This window comes from Stegodyphus dumicola, chromosome X1 (genome assembly GCF_044657685.1).
Source record: "Stegodyphus dumicola isolate Sdum_Otavi_A_Nest chromosome X1, ASM4465768v1".
NCBI classification, from domain to species: Eukaryota; Metazoa; Arthropoda; class Arachnida; order Araneae; family Eresidae; genus Stegodyphus; species Stegodyphus dumicola.
In genome coordinates, this window is record NC_140780.1 from 214,234,717 (window position 1) to 214,253,548 (window position 18,832).

Consider the following 18,832-nt stretch of genomic DNA (forward strand, 5'->3'; position numbering starts at 1 on the left):
AAGGGACTTGTAACTCCGTTATAAAGCACGAGTACGATTCTAAGCAAACAAAAGCTGTTACCAAACAGTGCAATTTAGCGCCAATAATGAATAAACATGGCATAACACTTTAGGTAACTCCGATTTGTTTTGGATAAGTCGGTTTAATGTTTGTAAAAAACGAAATAGGTTAACAGCCGTTTATCTGTTTCCCAATCGCAGTTCGAAAAAATGAGTAAAATTTACTATTTGTCTTCAACTGAATAGCATGCTGCAGAATACTTTCAAATTTACCACAGGGGGAAGAATAGTGCGACTTCGTTGAAAATGGATAAACACAGGCTGTGTAACATAACAAATTATGACAAGCTATTTAAGTTTTTATATGCTGTGCCCGTAACTCATATATGTTGATAAATTAAATAAAAAGCAATCTAAATCGCATTAGCATACATATATTAAAACAATCGATTTCGAGGGCAGCTAAAGGTCCCTCCTCATCAGGAGAACGAAATTACTAGAAAGGGCAAAAAAGAAGAAAAATAAAGCACCGGCAAAGGAGAAACACGTGGTCATTATCAGCACTGCACGTGGTCATAACCGGATTTTGAATCAGATTTGCACTGGCCACCTACTTTTACTGAGCCAGGCTATCTGATCGAACATATAACACAAAGACTATAAAACGAAAAAAAAAAGAAAAAAAAATCAGCGAAGTGAAAAAATAAGGAGCGAGGGGCAACTGCACCTTCACGCACCAAGTCTGAACCTCGAAGGATGAGGAGGGACCTTTAGCTACTCTCGAAATCGATTGAGTGTTTTAATAATATACAGTGGATGGACAAAAATATGGAAACACCTTGTGAAATGCATGTTTGAAAAGAAAGATTGATTTTAATGAAATATGTAGGTGGCGCTGGTGTTTTTGACTACTGACGCCACCTATACAACTTCGTAAATGTGCTAAACAGTTCAGTTGTTGTCGGAGTACTGTTATGTGAGGTTGTCATTGCATTATGTCAGAGTTAACAGACTTCGAACGTGGGCAAATTGTTGGAGCACGTATGGTAGGTGCTTCCTTAAGCAAGGTAGCCGAGGTGTTTAGTGTTTCAAGAGGTACTGTATCGAAGATTTATTCCGCATATTTGAAAAGCGGAAAAACATCATCTGCTAAATCACAGCGCGGACGAAAGTGTGTCCTGAGTGATCGTGACAGACGATCATTAAGGGCAATTGTGATGAAAAATAAGACCACAGCTGCAAAAGTTACTGCTGAAATGAATGTTGTGTTACCGAACACTGTGAGTACCAAAGCAATTAGAAGGGAGCTTCATAAACAGGGAATTGCTGGCTGTGCTGCAATTGAGAAGCCGCTCATCAGTGATGCTAATGCCCGTAACAGGAAAAGGTGGTGTTTAAGTCATAAAGCCTGGACTATAGAGCACTATAGAGAGACTATAGAGAGGTCTGACGAGTCTTCTTTCACATTGTTTCCCACTTCTGGCCGAGTTTACGTCTGGAGAACGCCATCTCAAGCCTATAATACAGACTGCTTGTTGCCAAGAGTGAAACATGGCGGGGGTTCTGTTATGGTTTGGACAGCCATATCGTAGTTCTCTGCTAGCCCCATGATAACTGTGTCAGGGCACATGACTGCCAAGACTTACGTGAACATTTTGGCCGATCAAGGTCATCCCATGGTGCAAACTTTGTTCCCCGATGGTGATGGTGTCTTCCAAGACGACAAAGCCCCTGTTCACACAGCTCACATTGTCCAGGACTGGTTTTCTGAGTACGAGGATGAGTTGTCCCATCTCCCCTGGCCACCACAGTCACCAGAGTTGAATATTATCGAACCTTTGTGGTCTACATTGGAACGGAAAGTGCGTTCTCGTTATCCACCGCCAACATCGTTATCTGAACTTGCCACCATTTTGCAGGAAGAATGGTATAATATTCCCTTGGCAAACATACAGGAACTGTATTTATCCATTCCGAGAAGACTGCAAGCTGTTTTGGATGCCAACGGGTTTCCTACACCATATTAAGCAAAGAAACATGTTTTTTTTTAAAGGTGTTTCCATATTTTTGTCCAACCCCTGTATGTACGCTAAGTATCAGGTTGTTATTGCGATTTTGATTGTCACATTGCGGTGTTTCTCTTCTATTCTAAAAAGCAATCTGTTTGACGGAAAAAGCAATCGGCACCTTTTTGGAGTTAGGTTTATATCATGAAAAATGCAGCCTTGATCAAGTTGCTGGGATAACCAGGCGAAGATATAATCGAATAGTCGTAGATTTGCATAAAGGTGGCGGCATAGTTATATAAAATCGTCGGGGTTGTGGGATGTAAAAATTCCCTTATTTCACGCTATGACGTAAAGAACTTGCTCCATCAGTTATGAATTTATGACGATGGGGTTAACATGATGAGTTTAATACGCCTACCATTAGTTTATCTATCGAATTTTTTATTTATTTTATTCTTACGTATTTACTTTTTGTGTCACTAAATCTTTTTTTTTTTTTTTTCAATGAGTTTATTGTTTTTTGTTGCGTTGATCCTGCAGTTATGGTTGTCTCCAGCTCCTCGAGAAATTTCTAGAATTTCCAAAATTTCTGATAGCTCTGGCCGCCTCTGTCAATAAACTATTCGTAAACTGTATGTCACTATTCGTATGTCAGTAAACTTCGGGCATTGCTGATTGCAAGTAATGTGTTATCACTGTTACTTCTGAAAACATTTTCTCCTAAAAGATATGACAGCAGGTTAAGTTATGTGAATAGATAGTATGCGGCATCATGTGGAAATGCATCAATCAATTTGTCGACAAAAATATTTTAATACATCGTATGGATAATGTTCTGAAGTCTGAAACGAAATCGTATCATCTGTATACTGATAGTCAGAGATTTTATTATGTTTCTTATTTCGTGTGTCAATCTGTAATCTATCTTATGTTAATTAACTAGTTATTATGATAACTTCTGCTTTCCTTATCCACTTTTCTCTTCTGCTTCCACTAGAATGCAAATTAGGCCGGGGCTTTTGTTTCTTTAGATTAGAACTTTTGGCAATCACATTTTCATGTTAGTATTTACTTAAAAGTTACATTCCTGCTTTAGCATTCTCGCTCCCGATGTGTTGAATATGCACTGGTAAAACATCCGAGTCAGCTTATCGGAAATGAGTTTATTTAATGTGTAGTCTTAGACTACATTATCAGCGTTTGAATTTAATTGTGTATTATATTAATTTAAATATCCACAGGTGGTAAAAGTTTCGGCTGCATTCAAGTTATGCCTGTTCTGTTACATTAAGCCTAAATAAAAAAAGGTTATTTTAACCTTCTTCCCTATTTTGTGAATTGTTTAAGACATAGTTATAATTCGGTATTTGTCTAGTAGGGTCTGCAGGATTTTACCTTCCTGTTAGAAAAAAAAAAAAAAAAACCTACAAATCTTAAAAGTATTTTAAAGTAATATTAAAAGTATCTTTTATCATGTCAGTTTCTAAATTTGCGCTACCTACAGCGGGTGAGCGGTAGAAACACTACTATACACTGGTAGTTCGATGGCAAATGGGCTGGCTGGATGGAAGTTTTCGTGGTTTTTCTCATGTTTAAGGCAAAAATGAGGCAGTTTCCCTGTAGGAAATTCTCCACAAGGGTCTGTCTCTCTTTAGGCAGATAACACTTGAATGCTTTGCCGCAATCTAGATCATTCTAATCGTTAAAGATTTACTTTGCATCATACCCAAATCATCACTGCTCTGTTTTTAACTCAACAAATTTTTTATTGATGGTAATGAGTTGCCTTAAACTGTGTGGGGGGCGGAGGCAATATTAGTATCGTATATAGTTCGGATGCGAAACTTATTTTGTCCGTAGTAAAAAGGTAAAAAATTCATAGATTTGGGAATAAATATTATAAGGTATTTCTCCCACTTCCCTAGCGTGCCTTCGTGGTGTAGTGGTTCTGCACACTGAGCCGGTATTTCAGAGGTCCGTGGTTCGATTCCCGGCGAAGGCGGTTGCATATTTTTCATCTTTTCTGCTTCCAATTAACCTAATGACTCTACAAGTGGCGCCCGAACTAAAAGGGTTGTGGATGATGATTCTCCGCACCCAGGATTTGGCGACTAGGTCTCCTAAAACCCTAGTCGGCCCTTTAAAAAAGGGAGTATATAAGGTATTTCTCCCACTTCCCTAGCTTGCCTTCGTGGTGTAGTGGTTCTGCACATTGAGCCGGTATTTCAGAGGTCCGTGGTTCGATTCCCGGCGAAGGTGGTTGCATATTTTTTATCTTTTCTGCTTCCAATTAACCTAATGACTCTACAATATATTGAACTGAAAAAACTGTGGAGAACAAATACTTTCGGAATTAAACAATAGTTAAAGCTGTATTGCATTTTCCTTATTCATCAACAGCAACTGAAAGTTTATTTTCAGTTGTAACTAACAATGAATAAAAATACAATTATTTAATTACAGAACTCCTTGAAGAATCATTGCTTTGAACAAAGGAAAAATTACAACATTAATCAGAAACAGATTTTATAAGAATTGCAATCAAAAGTCTTTGATCCAGACATCCATATTCCGGAATGATCTATTATCCAGATCTTAAAGCAACAAACTTTCTGCGCATGCGTAAAGGCATAATACCTTTACGTATGCGCATTTAATGTATAACGAACGGTATAAGCTAAGCTAAAGTTATCTAATTATCTTTTTCAGTTAATGTTGCAGATTGCGTTGTTCCTTAATCTTCGAATTGGATTTATTATTTTGCGTTGTTCCGGCGTATTATTTTTTTGCAGACTGTTAGAGCAATTTTATAAAAGTAAGCTTGAACTTTCGATTATGTCAAAAAGAATTTCCGATTCTGGAGCTGCCAAAGGATCTACAAAGCAAAAGCATGTTTCGATGTCCATCAAACAAAAAGTGGAATTGCTGCAACAAAATGGATAAATGCATATCCATTGTTTCTTTAACCATTCCGAAATCTGTTTATCAATTTCATGCTGCTCTGCGCGGGGGGGGGGGGGCGTCGAGGCGCGCAATGAACTGGAAATTGATCTGTCAGCACTATCCTTATCTTCAGGGCAGATGTTATTTTATTCGGCTCATAATTCCTTACTAAATGTAGTATTTTATCTCGATGTACTCCGTCTTTGATATGACTTAAATCAAATTCCTCGTCATTATAAATATCACGAATACACATCAAAGAGTTTTTTTGGTTGCAATTTTCTAATTTCGACTATGCGTAATGTATGCTTTACGCATGCGCGCGTTGAAAGAAATGTTTAATAAAATAAACAAATAAATATTAACCTTTTTTTTTTTCTTTTTTTCTCTTTTTTTTTTGTTTTTTTTTCGTAAATTTGGATACCCTTATCATAATTGCTCTTTATTTCATAAATTACGGTTTCATATTTTTAATTTTATAATTTCTGCATGCCATCTTACCAGATTTAAACTGATGATCTATAATCGAGAAAAACCGATAATCCGGAATCGCCGAAGTCCCGATGAGTCCGGATTAAAAACTTTTAACTGTATATATTTTGGTTAAATATGCTAAAAATAAAGAATAAATACACTTGAAGTACTTTTCTTGCATGTAAGGACATATGTAATTAGCACAGTAAGTAAATGAAATATCTGTATGCAAATTGCATGTAAATAACTAAAATGTGTAAGTGCAAATAGAAAAATTAAGTAATTAGAAATGTAAGCTTCATAGATGACTACATTGAGGCAAGTCTTTTTTTATTTCATATTTTTTGAAAAAAATGTTAATTTAGCAGTTTCACATTGAATTTATCTATAAGAAGATAGTGGCATCATAAAATGCCCTAAGGACAATAAAACAAAAAGCGAGTATAAATTTAGCTCTTTTCTTTTCAGGTCTAGTACCTTTTTCTTGCATAAGTCGGTAAAAAGTATTTTTTGCTGAGTTCTCACTCTGGCACTGAGCATTCTCTTTAAAAATTTTTGCACCATTTACTTATACAATAAACTAAAACTATTTTTAACGACCTTATAATTTTCTTTGCGGTTTCTGTCACAGTTACTAATTAAATAAATATGCATTTGACAGCGATTTGTTGTTAATTATAAAATCTTGTGTAGTCAAAATAAAATGTTTAGCCTCATGGGTAATTTTGAAAAACGAGTTCTCGAATGTTGTTGTTTTTTGTCTTACATTTGGTGTCTTATATTTGGTTACATTTGGTTCTTTTTAGTTGTTCTCTGCTAATTTAGATTTTCTTTTCTTCATTGATAAAAGGTGTTTATGTTCCCTCTATTTTTGCCTTCCCCTTCTGTTCTATTATGTACTGATTTCGATCTTCAACTTTTTTCGCTTGATTCGTTTTATAATATATTTTTTTAAAATATTTGTTATATAATTTTATTTTTTAAAATACTAAAGCAATGCATCTTGTTTTAACTTTTCTTCCCCCTGTTTATGCTTTTATTTTCGTTTTTTGAAACCCTGATTTCCTTTAATAAGCCTCTTTCCAAAGGCATCATGCATACGCATTTACTTCTAGTGAAGCTCAAAATAATTCCTGTATTTATTTACTCATTGGAAATATGTGTTGTTTTTAATAAAGGAATTTTTCATATTTTCTGTTGTTACTGCAAAACTGAGGTATACGGGGCATTAAAAAGGATGACAATAGTTATCAAATGCCAATTCTGTAGGCAAACCGTATCTACACCTTAGAGATTTTCCTCACAATCTGAAATAGCTCCCCAGTTTTTGTTTGTAATAAGTAGGATTTTGCTGTATTGTTATTATCCCCCCCTCTCTCTGATTGTTAACTAGGTATTGTTTAGTTAAAATTATGATTACAGTTGCATAATTGCAATTCTCATGGGAATCATTTGTTCAGTTACGTAGTTTTAATTACCTGTCGATATTACGTTTATACTGTAATTGCACTCTTTTGAATTATATAATTTAGTTAGAATTAACACTGACATCCTTACAGTGTAAATAAATAGGTTATTATATTACATTATAGTTATAATTATGTAGTAATTTTAGTTATACTGTAATTGTAATTACAGTGTAATGCTCGTCATGTAATGTAATTACAGCTGCAGTTATATTTTGCCTAATTCTGCTCTAAAGCCGTATGAAAATTAAGCATTGAATGACTCAGAATTTCTCATGAAGGTAGACAGTTTAATTATACATTCATGACTGAAAAACTTCAGTAGATAAAAATATATGTAGGTATATTTCTAATCATTTATTTATGTGTGTACATCACATTTTGTACATTGAAAAAATCTGAATTTCTGTGCAAATAAAATTAAAATTTTTCTGATAAGAATTGTGACCACCCCTAATTACTCTCACATGAGCCCTGCAGTGAACTTCCATAACATCAATTAAATGGCCAAGTGAGCCAAAGGGCAGTGTAGTCATTCCTCTAATAAAGCAATTTCCAATTCTTTGAAAGTATTTGGATTAGGTATATTGAAAGAGACAGTATGTTCAAGGGCATCTGAAAGATTCTGGGTATGAGATCAGACAAATATGATGGCCATTCCATGTGAGCAATATTACTTTTCAGATGTTCATTCAGCAAGTTTACTGTGTACCGTTATGCATTTTTTAATATGATGGCCATTCCATGCGAGCAGTATCTTCACTATCGAGGTATTCATTCACAAAATTTACTGTAATAGACATGCATTTTCATCCATGAGAACATAGAACCAACTGCTACAATGTGCAGTCTCATAGTGGGACCAAGGCAGTGCAGGTTTTACATATAAACTACGCAAGCTATAGCTTAGGGCCCCTCCCCCCCAAAAAAAAATTGTCCGAGTGAGCAATTGGTCATATAAACTTAAATATACTGTAACATTATTTTTCCCAATGCTGCACTTCCGGAATGTTCCATACTCTTCACCCAATTATTTTACTGCATCTTTTCGAAGAACAAAGCACTAGTGTCTCTAGGGTTTGCGTTACCGAAAACCGGCTAACTAGTATTACCAGTTAATTATGACTACCGAAATTACTGATAAGTTTTGACAGCAAATGCCAGTAATTTTTTTAATTATTTCATTATTATTTTATAATAGAAACGGAACATATAAAATATATAATTTATTTTACTATAAACGTGTAAATTCTCCGTTGTTGCTGTGCTGCACTGACTTCAATGGTTGCAAATTGCTTTGAAGAAAGATCTTTTTCTCAGCTGTTGAGGATGAAAAATGAATTTAGAACAACAATGACTCAGGTTAAATATGTTCCCTCAGTCTCATGTGCTTAGAAAGTGACAAACAACACAGTTTATCATTTGATGATCTCATCAGTGACTTCGCTCTGGCAAAGGCAAGAAATAAAATATTTTAGTTTAATATAATTTCTTAATCCTTATAACATGTTTTAAGAGATTATATAATAAGCCTTTGTAACTTGTGCCCTTTAAAAGAACTTTTGTTTCTTTTTACCAGAATTTGCATTTTAAAGTTTTTTATGAATAAAACTGATTTTAAGTTAAAGATTTATTATTTCACTATCTATATGCTTCTTAATTGTATTTCAGTTTAACCCTCTAGGTATCTGAAAATCATATTTGGTGCTGACATATAATATCTGGACTTACAAAGGGCCCCATATCTCAAATAGCTTAGGACCTCATCATGTCTAAATCTGGCTCTGGACCAAGGACTTATCTTTGATATCTCCAAGCTGTCATTTTACCTTCTGTAAAATTGATAGGTGAGATAAGTCAGCAAGTCAGGGAGATCCTCGAAGAAAATCAACTGGCATCATTAGAATGCCATTGCTGAAGATGTGTCCATATTTCTTTTCCCGTCCCCCTTATCCTCAAGGTCCCCACATTTTTGGACATGAGGGCAAATCTTGATTAATCTGTGAAAATTAAATTAGATCTTTCAGCTGCATTCTAATAAACATGCTTGGCTACTCTAATCCTGCTCTACGGCCCCCACCAGTGGTCGAGCAGTAAAGTAACCGAACACTGTTAATTCTATCTGGGTTCGATTCTAGGTGAACAGGCTGCCTGCATGTGCGTTTTCATGGTCTATGTGTGACGTAGATATGATACTTCGTGTGTTTTGCCGTAGTCATATAAACCAACCAGACATGTTCTGGCTTTGATGGTTAAAAGAACACAAAACTCTTAGTACCTGGGTATACATTCTTTTCATACATAATCTTTGCCCCACAGTAGTCACAGATATTGGCTTACCAATTATTATTGCAGCCATTGCTCTTTAGAGTTGATGCTGTCGCTCATTGATTACTATCAATGTAAGTCAGGTGTTCATTATCAGATGCCAAGGTGACCCTTGCATGATTAAGAGAGGTCTATAGCTGACCTTACTTTTATGGTAAAAGAAAGAAATGCAAAGCCTAGGTATGCTCTTTCCTTACCTAGTAAATTCTCATATTTCAGACCTTTAAAATTTCCTGCTATCTTATCAAATTAAGAATCAATCATCAAACGACCGCAGAATAAAGGACATGAGAACTGTTGTATAGCACATAGAATAGATGCTGATTTATGTGGCAAATCGGCTAATTCTCTGCCTGAAAAAATTTATGCAATGGTTACATTATTATTACTGTTTTTATCTGTAAGGTGAAAGAAAATCCATCACATTAATGGATTTAAAATGGTCCTTATAATCTTTGCTTCCCGCCTTCTGTTCTCACTTTGAAAGCACGTATAAGAATTGCGTTTTCAAAACTAAGAGATGCTATCTAAAAAATAATTAACAGATGTACATTTCATTCCATTATTCTAATCGGTATAGTGGTGGAGCTCGTGGCTCCCATATCCTTCGTCGCACACAGTTTCAAATATGATGTTCTCATTTTAGTAAGAACTTCATGTCTGTGTGACATGGGGGCATTCAAAATACACAATGAGCCGAAAGTCCTCTCATGTGGTTTGGTGGTAGATGCCCTGGCAATTTTCCTTGAAAACTGGGATGGAGCTGAGCAAAATAATACTGTCACCTATATGGGCAGAAGGCAATGACAGATGCAATCTTGTGTGTCTTGCGAGCATTAAAATTCTTGGACTTGTTTGGATTAGGTTAGAAAAGTGAGATAAGGCTCAACAACGACATTTTATTTCATCAAACTTCTTGTCAATGACTTACAAATTTAGGTTTAAGAGGTCAGAGAATGCGAGTTTTGTATTATAGTTTATTAAGGGATTGAAAATTCTGTTTTAACATACAGAGTGTGCATCATACTTTTGTTTTCAATGACTGATCTACCTATCATGTTGAGAAGCATGCATAGGAAGAAAATAAAATTTTGATACATCAAGTTTAACCTCCTGAATGGTATGAATAGTTTGTCATTTTTCATCTAATCATATGAAATCTGTTTTCCCTTTGTTCACATAACCATATTCTTAAAAAAATTTACCTGTTTCCATTGATAAAACTAGAAAGCATTATTATGATTTGGCTATGAATATAAGAGATACAGTGAAATTTTGTATTAATCAATGACTATAAATAATGTTTAAACATAGCATTTCGTATATAGTTGAAAAAAAGTGCTGTGACTTAAAAGGTTAAACACAAAAACGATTTAGTAGTGTCATCTGTTTAAGCTTATGAATAACTTTTTAGCATCTAGCACTTTTTTGTTATAGGGATGTTTGTTTACTTTAAAATTAATCTGTATTTCTTTCATACTTTGTGAATAATATATGTGTCTATTGTAACTGCTTTATTAGCATTGTAAAATTAATTTCTTGTGCAAGATTAGCATAAAACTAATTATATAAAATTTAACTTTTTCCCCTCCAGAGGCATTGCTACCACTCATCACACATACCCCCAACAAGCACAATGGCATTGCTTTCCTAATCATTATACTTCAGAAATTAAACCAATTCCGAATCCTGCTCATATTACTGACTTAACTGCACCACAGATGCTATTATTAAGGAAATTGTCTCTCTTAAAACTTACTACTGTCATGGAAAAATTTTCACCTTCAAGTCGAACTGGATGGAGCTGGGGAGTCCCAAAATTTATTCGTCGTATTCGCAGTCCAGATTATAAAGGTATGCCTTTTTTAATCCATTTTTGTGGATTTATGTTTGAATGTATATTTTTGTTAATCTTCCAAATTTAAAAGTAGCATTCAAAACATTTATTGCAAATATTAACATGTTTACCAGAATTAAGAATATTAGTTTGCTAGAATTCTAAATATTCAGTTGCCATGACTTTTATTGCATTCCAGGTGTTATCACAGGGAAAAGTGATCATGCAATAAGGAGATTTATGTATGGAGAGGGTCATTTGGATCATCCCTCCCTGATTAGGAGGTTAAGACAGACAAAATATTTTGCCTTGAAATAATATTTAAAAAAAAAGCATTAAAAATTGAATGCATCCAAGGAATCTTTTCCAAGCTCATAGCAAAATAACTGTGTCGTCACTATCGTTCTTCCCAAATTTTGTTACAAGTATTCATGAATTTTCAAAACTGTAGTCAGCTGTGACATTTTGCAAGTCCCTAAAGCAGGGCTCACTTCTGTCAAACTTTTCCTCCTATCTAATATATAATTGAAAAAAGAAGGGTATCTACCAAATAGTTGAAAAGGATATCTTTTTTTTTTTTTTTTTTTCAAATTTTTTTTTTAATTAGAGGGACAGATATAATTTTTTTATAACTGTTATATGATAACAAAGACCTGAAATCTAATGCTGAATAATTTACATATTGATACTAATATACTCCAACTCCAACTTGCTTTATTTGCCGTGATTAACCTGCGAAATTGCAGGTTGTGTTCCGGCTATCGAACTTTGGTGCTTCTAGGAGCGCTGGAGGTAAGGAAATGCTGAACGTCGTTCTCATGGAGACAGGATACCAGATGCAGGGGGTGTGACCAATGTCACGTGATGAGCGATAAGACATCTGGTTGGCGATGATACTAATATAGAGACCTTAAGTCATTTTTAAATGAAGAGATAGAGTCATTAAAGTCCATTCAGTGCTGGTAATTCCATCACCAGGGTAATAATGAGAAAAACCAGCCAATATCCCTTAGAAAGTTCTCTGCTCTCCATACTTGTTCTTTGGCAGACAGCCCTCTAATGCTTTGCCATATTCAAATTAAGAAATAACAACAATAACATCCCCCAAATAACATTTAAATGTTCATTCAAAGTGCCCCAATTTGCCATGATACACTAGCTTATCTATTGAAAACCATTGTTTTAAAATCTTAATTCAGTAAACTGCTATTCAATAATTTTCAGGTTTTTTTAATCATTTTTAAAAATTTGACAAATTAAATTGTTTTATAATTTAGAAATTATTTTAATATGCTGAATTCAGAAATTAATTTGCATTAGATTACTCTTAAATATAATGTAATAATAAGCAAACTTAAATATTTAAAGTGTATTTAATTTGGTATAAAATATAAATATATATTAAATACATATTTTCAGTTTTACTCAAAACTGATATATTATCATCTCTAAGGTTTTTATTGTCTTGTTTCTCCCTGAAACAAAATCATATATCCTGTACATAACCCTTGGAAGTGCATGTAAATTTTCTTTTTCTTCAATAACTTTAATTTTCTGATGATTTTATGATTAGGCATGTTTTTCTCATGATTAATTATATAAATACATGTTGTAGACATTTTAATGTTCTAAATCTTTTTTAATACTGTTTGTTATTTTTTCAGACAAAGTTGTGTTTGGAGTACCCTTACTTTTGATTCTTCAGAGAACTGGTCAGCCTTTGCCTGTTTCTATTCAAGGTGCAATTCATTACCTCAGGAAAACGGCTTTAGATTCAACAGGTCTCTTTAGGAAATCTGGTGTACGTTCACGAATACAAAAACTGAAGTCTATGAATGAAACTAGTCCAGAGAAAATCAGCTATGAAGAGCAGCAGGCATATGATGTAGCAGATATGTTGAAACTATATTTTCGAGAACTTCCAGAAGCTCTTCTTACAAATAAACTTTCTGAAACATTTATCAGTATTTTTCAGTGTATGTAGAAAAATTTCACTTTGCTACATTGTAATCTTATTCATGACATTCTTATTAGTTTTTGCTTCTACATTTTGAAATCTTAAACTTGTTCTATGCTGACACATACTTTACATGTTCCGGCCATAGGTACAGTCAAGGTTGCATAGTAAAGCATAAAATTGGCATTTTTTAAAATTTTATCAGCAGTAAAGTGCATTACAATGTGTTAGTTATTTATTACATTACAATGTGTTAGTTATTTATTACATTACAATGTGTTAGTTATTTATTAAATTACAATGTGTTATTTATTACATTACAATGTGTTAGTTATTTATTACATTACAATGTGTTAGTTATTTATTTAGTTTACTATGTGTTAGTGTTATTATTGTGTCAGATATGGTAACTGAATGTGAAGTGATGATCTTTAAAAGTTTTTGAAGATTATAAAACCATAAGTGATGAAAATCATTCATGCCAAGATAGAAGGTTTGTCACAGGGCACAGATAACACCTATGATAAGCAGTCTGTATTATGACAGTCATCTGGACATTTTTAAAACATTACAAGAAAGATTAATTTTCTTACTGTTTGAGGATGGGTGTGTGGTGTATGAAATTCTCAAATTTCTTGAGCTATCATAGAATATTCTGGTCTAGCCATAAAAAAAGGATGTGGGATTTATAATTTTTATATAATTCTTGAAGTTTTTCTGTCTTTCCCATGTCAATTTCAGTTCATTACTCACTTTTATAATTTGCTGTGAAAAATGTGGTCTTCATATTTTCTTGTTAATTCTTTTTCTGGTGATATAAAGATAGAGGAATTAGAAGCTACCTTCTCTTATAAATGCAAGATTTTGCAGCATGCTGTATAAAATCAAGAAATATATATATATATATATATATATATATATATAAAAAAAAAAAAAAAAAAAAAAAAAAACAAAACAAATATTTCAGTTTTATAAATTCAGTTCATCCTTGAACTGTGCAGATTTGAATTTAATTTAATTTGAATTTTAATGGAGAATGTTTTCTCTGTTTAGGAAAATTCTTCTGTGATTTAGAATAAGTTTAGAAAATAAAAGCATATACATTAAGTGGCCTAAAAGTATATAAAGAAAACTTATCTTTTGTGTGCCATAATGGCATAAAATGTATGTAAATATTAATTTATTTTATCATTTATTATTATGAAATGAAAACATATTTATTATATTAGGTCAGTCCATAAGTTCATGCACATTAAGAGTATGCGTGGAATTCACTATGATGCATTTACTAAAACAATGCAATTTTGAACCTGTTGAAACTTGTCATCGTTTGAATAACATATTATTCAGTTCATCACCAACTTTTGTAAATATCGAATGCATTTTAGTACCCATAGAAGATGAATATAGATAATCGGTACAAATATGCTGTGCTACATTTTTAATTTTCGAGTGGTGAATCTGCCAGGTTTGCAGCGATAAAAATTAATAGTATACACGGTGAACACACTATTAGTGTAAGGACTGCCCAGAAATGGTTTAAAAAATTTTAAATTGGAAAAGCAGGATTGATGATGAACCCCGTTCAGGATGTTAGAACCAAATCAAACGATTAATTCAGAAGTTTATAGTGAACAACGTTGCCATCTAAACTGAAAATTGATAAAAAAACACCCACGATTGGTGAATATCAAAAAAGTGCTGTTTCATCATGATAACGCTAGACTGCATACGGCTCGAACAACGCTGCAAGAAATTAGTAAATTTAATTGGGAGCTTTTGCCACATTCTGCTTACTTCCCAGATATTGCCCCAAGTGATTTTCACTTATTTCGTGCCTTACAAAATTTTTTACTGGGAAAAAAATTAAATTATAAACAGGATGTACACAATGAACTTTCAAGTTTTTTTGCATCAGAACCTGAGTCTTTCTACAGTAATGGCATAAAAAAGCTGCCTGTAGGATGGTGAGACATTTTAGATAATGGAGGAAAATATATAATTGATTAAAATGTTAATTTGTGTTTCTTAAATTATTTAAAAATTTACCAAAAATTGTGCACGAATTTATGGACTGACCCAATAGAAAACTGAAATATATGAATATATTAGTACAAAAACACACTCAAGCATCACATATCGGCAGTATCGGTGAGTGAAATGGTCTCACCATCATTGTCCATAAACCATAAAAATTAACTAAAAGCTCAGATAGTGTTATTGAAATAATTCTAAACATGTTCTGCTTCTACTATTGAAGTGAGTTGAAGAGTTGTGAGCATTTGTTTAAAATGTACTGTCATGATGCTGGTTGTTTCCACTTAATAATTGTCAGTTCAGTAAAATGAACATTGCTATAAAAAGGATCTCTCATATTTCTTTTCCTTTTTATCATGTTTATTATGTAAAAACAGCAAACCTGATATCAGTGGTCTCAAACTCAAATTGCCTGCGAGCCAAATGCACAACATAAAATTAGCTGTTGGCCAGATTTTTACCCCACCCCGGCTGAAAAAAATATTGTAAGTAAATTTTAAATTTTGTTTGCTGAATATTTATCAAAACATGCATAAACAATAATATTGCAAAGGGATAAAAATTCAAATTTATGATTACCTTTTATCTGAAATCTAAAAGTTGGTACTCGTAAGACAATTTTGTTGATTACACTTTGTGATTTAAATATACTGATAACTAAATATTAAATTCTTAGACTGACCTTTTTTAAAATTTAATATGCTTAATTAGCATAAATAATATACTTTCGTAAACTATCTTGTGTTAATTAACCAGTTATTATTAAGTCTTTACTATATAACGTCTCCTTTCTGTATTTCTTACCAGAATGCAAATTAGATTGTGTATTTAAGCTGGAACTTTTGAATCTTCTTCAGATTAGAGCTTCTGCCAGTTGCATAATGTCTTGCTGTTATTTTTATTTTTATTTATTTAATTTTATTTATTTATTTTTTGCTAGTTCTGCTCAAAACTGATATTCCAGCTTGAGGATTCTCACTAATCAATGTTTTAAATATGCAGCAATAAAATATATTTGCCAGCTTATTTTTAATCTTTTAATGTAAAGCCTTTGACTACCTTATCAGCATTTAATTTAAACTCTTATGTTAAGATCCACAAGTGGTGGAATTTTGTCTGTAGCACAAGTTGTGCCTGTTATGTTATATTAAGATTAAACAAAAAAAAAAAAGTTATTTGGACCTTCTTCTGTATTTTGTGAATTGTTTAAGACGTAGCGATAGCTCACTCATGACTTTAAAACTTCCAGTTATAATGGCAGTCTTACATTTTAAACTAGAAATAAATAAATTATAAAAAAATTTATTTCGGGAACTTTAATTGGAACCAAACTTGAAACTATTGTCAAGTGGAACCAAACTTGAGAATAAATAATAACAATTTAGTCTCTTTCTTTTTTTTCATTAACTTTTTCTTCTGGTCATAAATAAAAATGCATATGTGTGTATGTAAATAATTATAAACATCTTCATTTCTTACTATAGCTTGATATTTCACGGTGTTTCGATTCTGATAAAGTTTATAACCTTGGAGAAAAGTTACTGAAAATTATCTTCATCATGGATTGTAGATAATCATTCATTAATCGAGTTATTTGCTATGCATTTTCAAGTGTAAAAAAAGCTGTAATTATTATAAATGTATTTGCAAACAAAGCAATTGTTCTTAGTGCAAAAATTTGTTATCGAGCTTTCTTATTTTTTGACAAGCATGAAAATAAAATATGTATCTTCAAATATTTGAATAAGATTTATATCACATTGTAAATTAATTTTCTCAATTTATAGAATTTCTAGTGCATTATTGATGTTTTTGTTGTAGTGGAAATGAAAGTAATATGAACTCAGACTTTCAAGTAACTAAAATTTTATGATATTTGCAATACTGTAATTGCAACAAATACGTAACTGAAATTTCTTCACAGGTTTCCAGTTTGAGACCACTGCCTAACACCCCACATTTTAAATAAAACACGAAGTGCATGTTCTTGTGCTGACATTCATCCCCAAATGCAGAAAATTATGGCATTTTAAAATGCAATATATATTTTCAAGCACTTTAATACTAAAATTTTAATTTTGGATATCTAAATATGTATGTGTTATATGAAGTGATTAGTAATCTCTTTGAGAGTATTAATGTAAGTGCTGCTTACATTACAATCTTTTAAATTACAGACAATCTTTTAAATAGTAGATGATCTAGACTTAGTATGTTGAAGAATAGAGTGAAGTACTCATAGCTATGTGATCTCTTCATTATGATATTTTACTTTGTATTTTATCCCCTCTTAGTTTACCTTAGCCTAAGAATGCAGTATATAATATATATATATCATATTTATATGATCATGTTGGCTTTTTTTAGCCCAAGCTTGCAGTATATAATGCATATAATCTACATATAATATGTGTTAATTCGTCGATTATACAATTTGTAACTTTTGGTCAATGGCAGATACACTTTTTGCTTGCACTACTTAAAATCTTAGTATCCTCTCTGCCTGTTAATAATGTAAAAGATAATAGTTAATGTTTTATACCCTGACAGAAGTTCACTTCTGTTATGGAAAAAAATTGCAACTCATTAATGAAGATATGTATGTTCTCGCTGGCAGTTTATTTACTTGTTTCGTTTGCTAATAATTTTTAGGCATTCCTGAAGATTTGCGTCTGGAGGCTATTCAAGCTGCTCTGATGTTGATGCCAGATGAGAATCGTGAAGTTCTTCAATCATTATTGGAATTTTTATATGAAGTGTGTCAACATTCTGGTGTAAATCAGGTTAGATATTTTTAATTAGCCTGCAAACTTAAATTCTTCTGCAGTATCTCACCTATATGTATACTGGGAGATTTACTAGTATGTGTAGAAAGTTCTAGGAGAGCTAGTTATTCAAAAATGAATTCCAATTAGAGGGTAATGCAGGGTTAGAAACACAATCATTATGTGATAGAGGGTGTCAGTGGGAAATTGGTAAAGTGTTGTGCCATAAAAACTCCCATTTGACAAGCACATGCAGTGGAACTCGAATGTAAGGTTTCATAAATGCATATACTACCCCAGCAAGACGTATTCCAAACCATTAGATGTTTAAATCGCTGCATCAGACATTATGCGAAATGAGTTCTTTTAAGAGATGTGCCATAAATTAGGCAGAAACAACACATACCTCTGATATGGAGGAGATGGTGCTTTGTCATGTTCAAGGCACTTCATGTAGCAATGCACAAGCAATGGTCTCTCACTTTGGTCTTTCCTGTACCATCTTCTGAAAGATCCTGAACTCGAACCAACTACGGGCCTCTCTAGTGGCCGCATAATTAAGACTGCTGAATGCTGGAAGTTCAACCTGGGTTCAGCCCCATGTGAATAGGCTGGCTGCATTGATTTATGTTTTTCCCCAATGTGTAATGTGAATGTGAGCCAATTCTCCTTAGAAAGATCTCTGCGAAGGCACTCCTTTCCATAGGCAGATAACCAATATGTACTGTGTCATATTAAAATAATTCGACCTCAACCTAGCTTCACCCATACTATGAGGAATGCATAAAGCTACTCTAGAATGATAATTACACACCGAGGTTTGCTATATTTCAATGGTATCTTCAGAAAAGTGTGGCGAAATTTGAGTACTTAAATGTTAGATTTTGACAGTAGTAGATCAGGTATGATAGTCCCATTCATTGTCATGCACAATTGCTAGTTCTATCCTCCCTCATTTCTTTTTCTTCTGAAGTTGCATAAAAGGTATTGTTATGATACACTTGTAGAAAATAAGA

General features: G+C 33.0%; 1 protein-coding gene across 2 annotated transcripts in view; it reads left to right on the forward strand.

The window, feature by feature from the left end:
• cv-c (RhoGTPase activating protein) overlaps positions 1–18,832 on the forward strand; it is a 411,227-nt gene that overhangs the window by 363,897 nt on the left and 28,498 nt on the right. For both annotated transcript variants that reach the window (XM_085808436.1, XM_035351983.2), the window contains exons 12-14: positions 10,815–11,074; positions 12,722–13,033; positions 17,704–17,834. In XM_085808436.1, the coding sequence (XP_085664562.1) occupies positions 10,815–11,074; positions 12,722–13,033; positions 17,704–17,834 (703 nt within the window). The remainder of the gene's footprint in view (positions 1–10,814; positions 11,075–12,721; positions 13,034–17,703; positions 17,835–18,832) is intronic.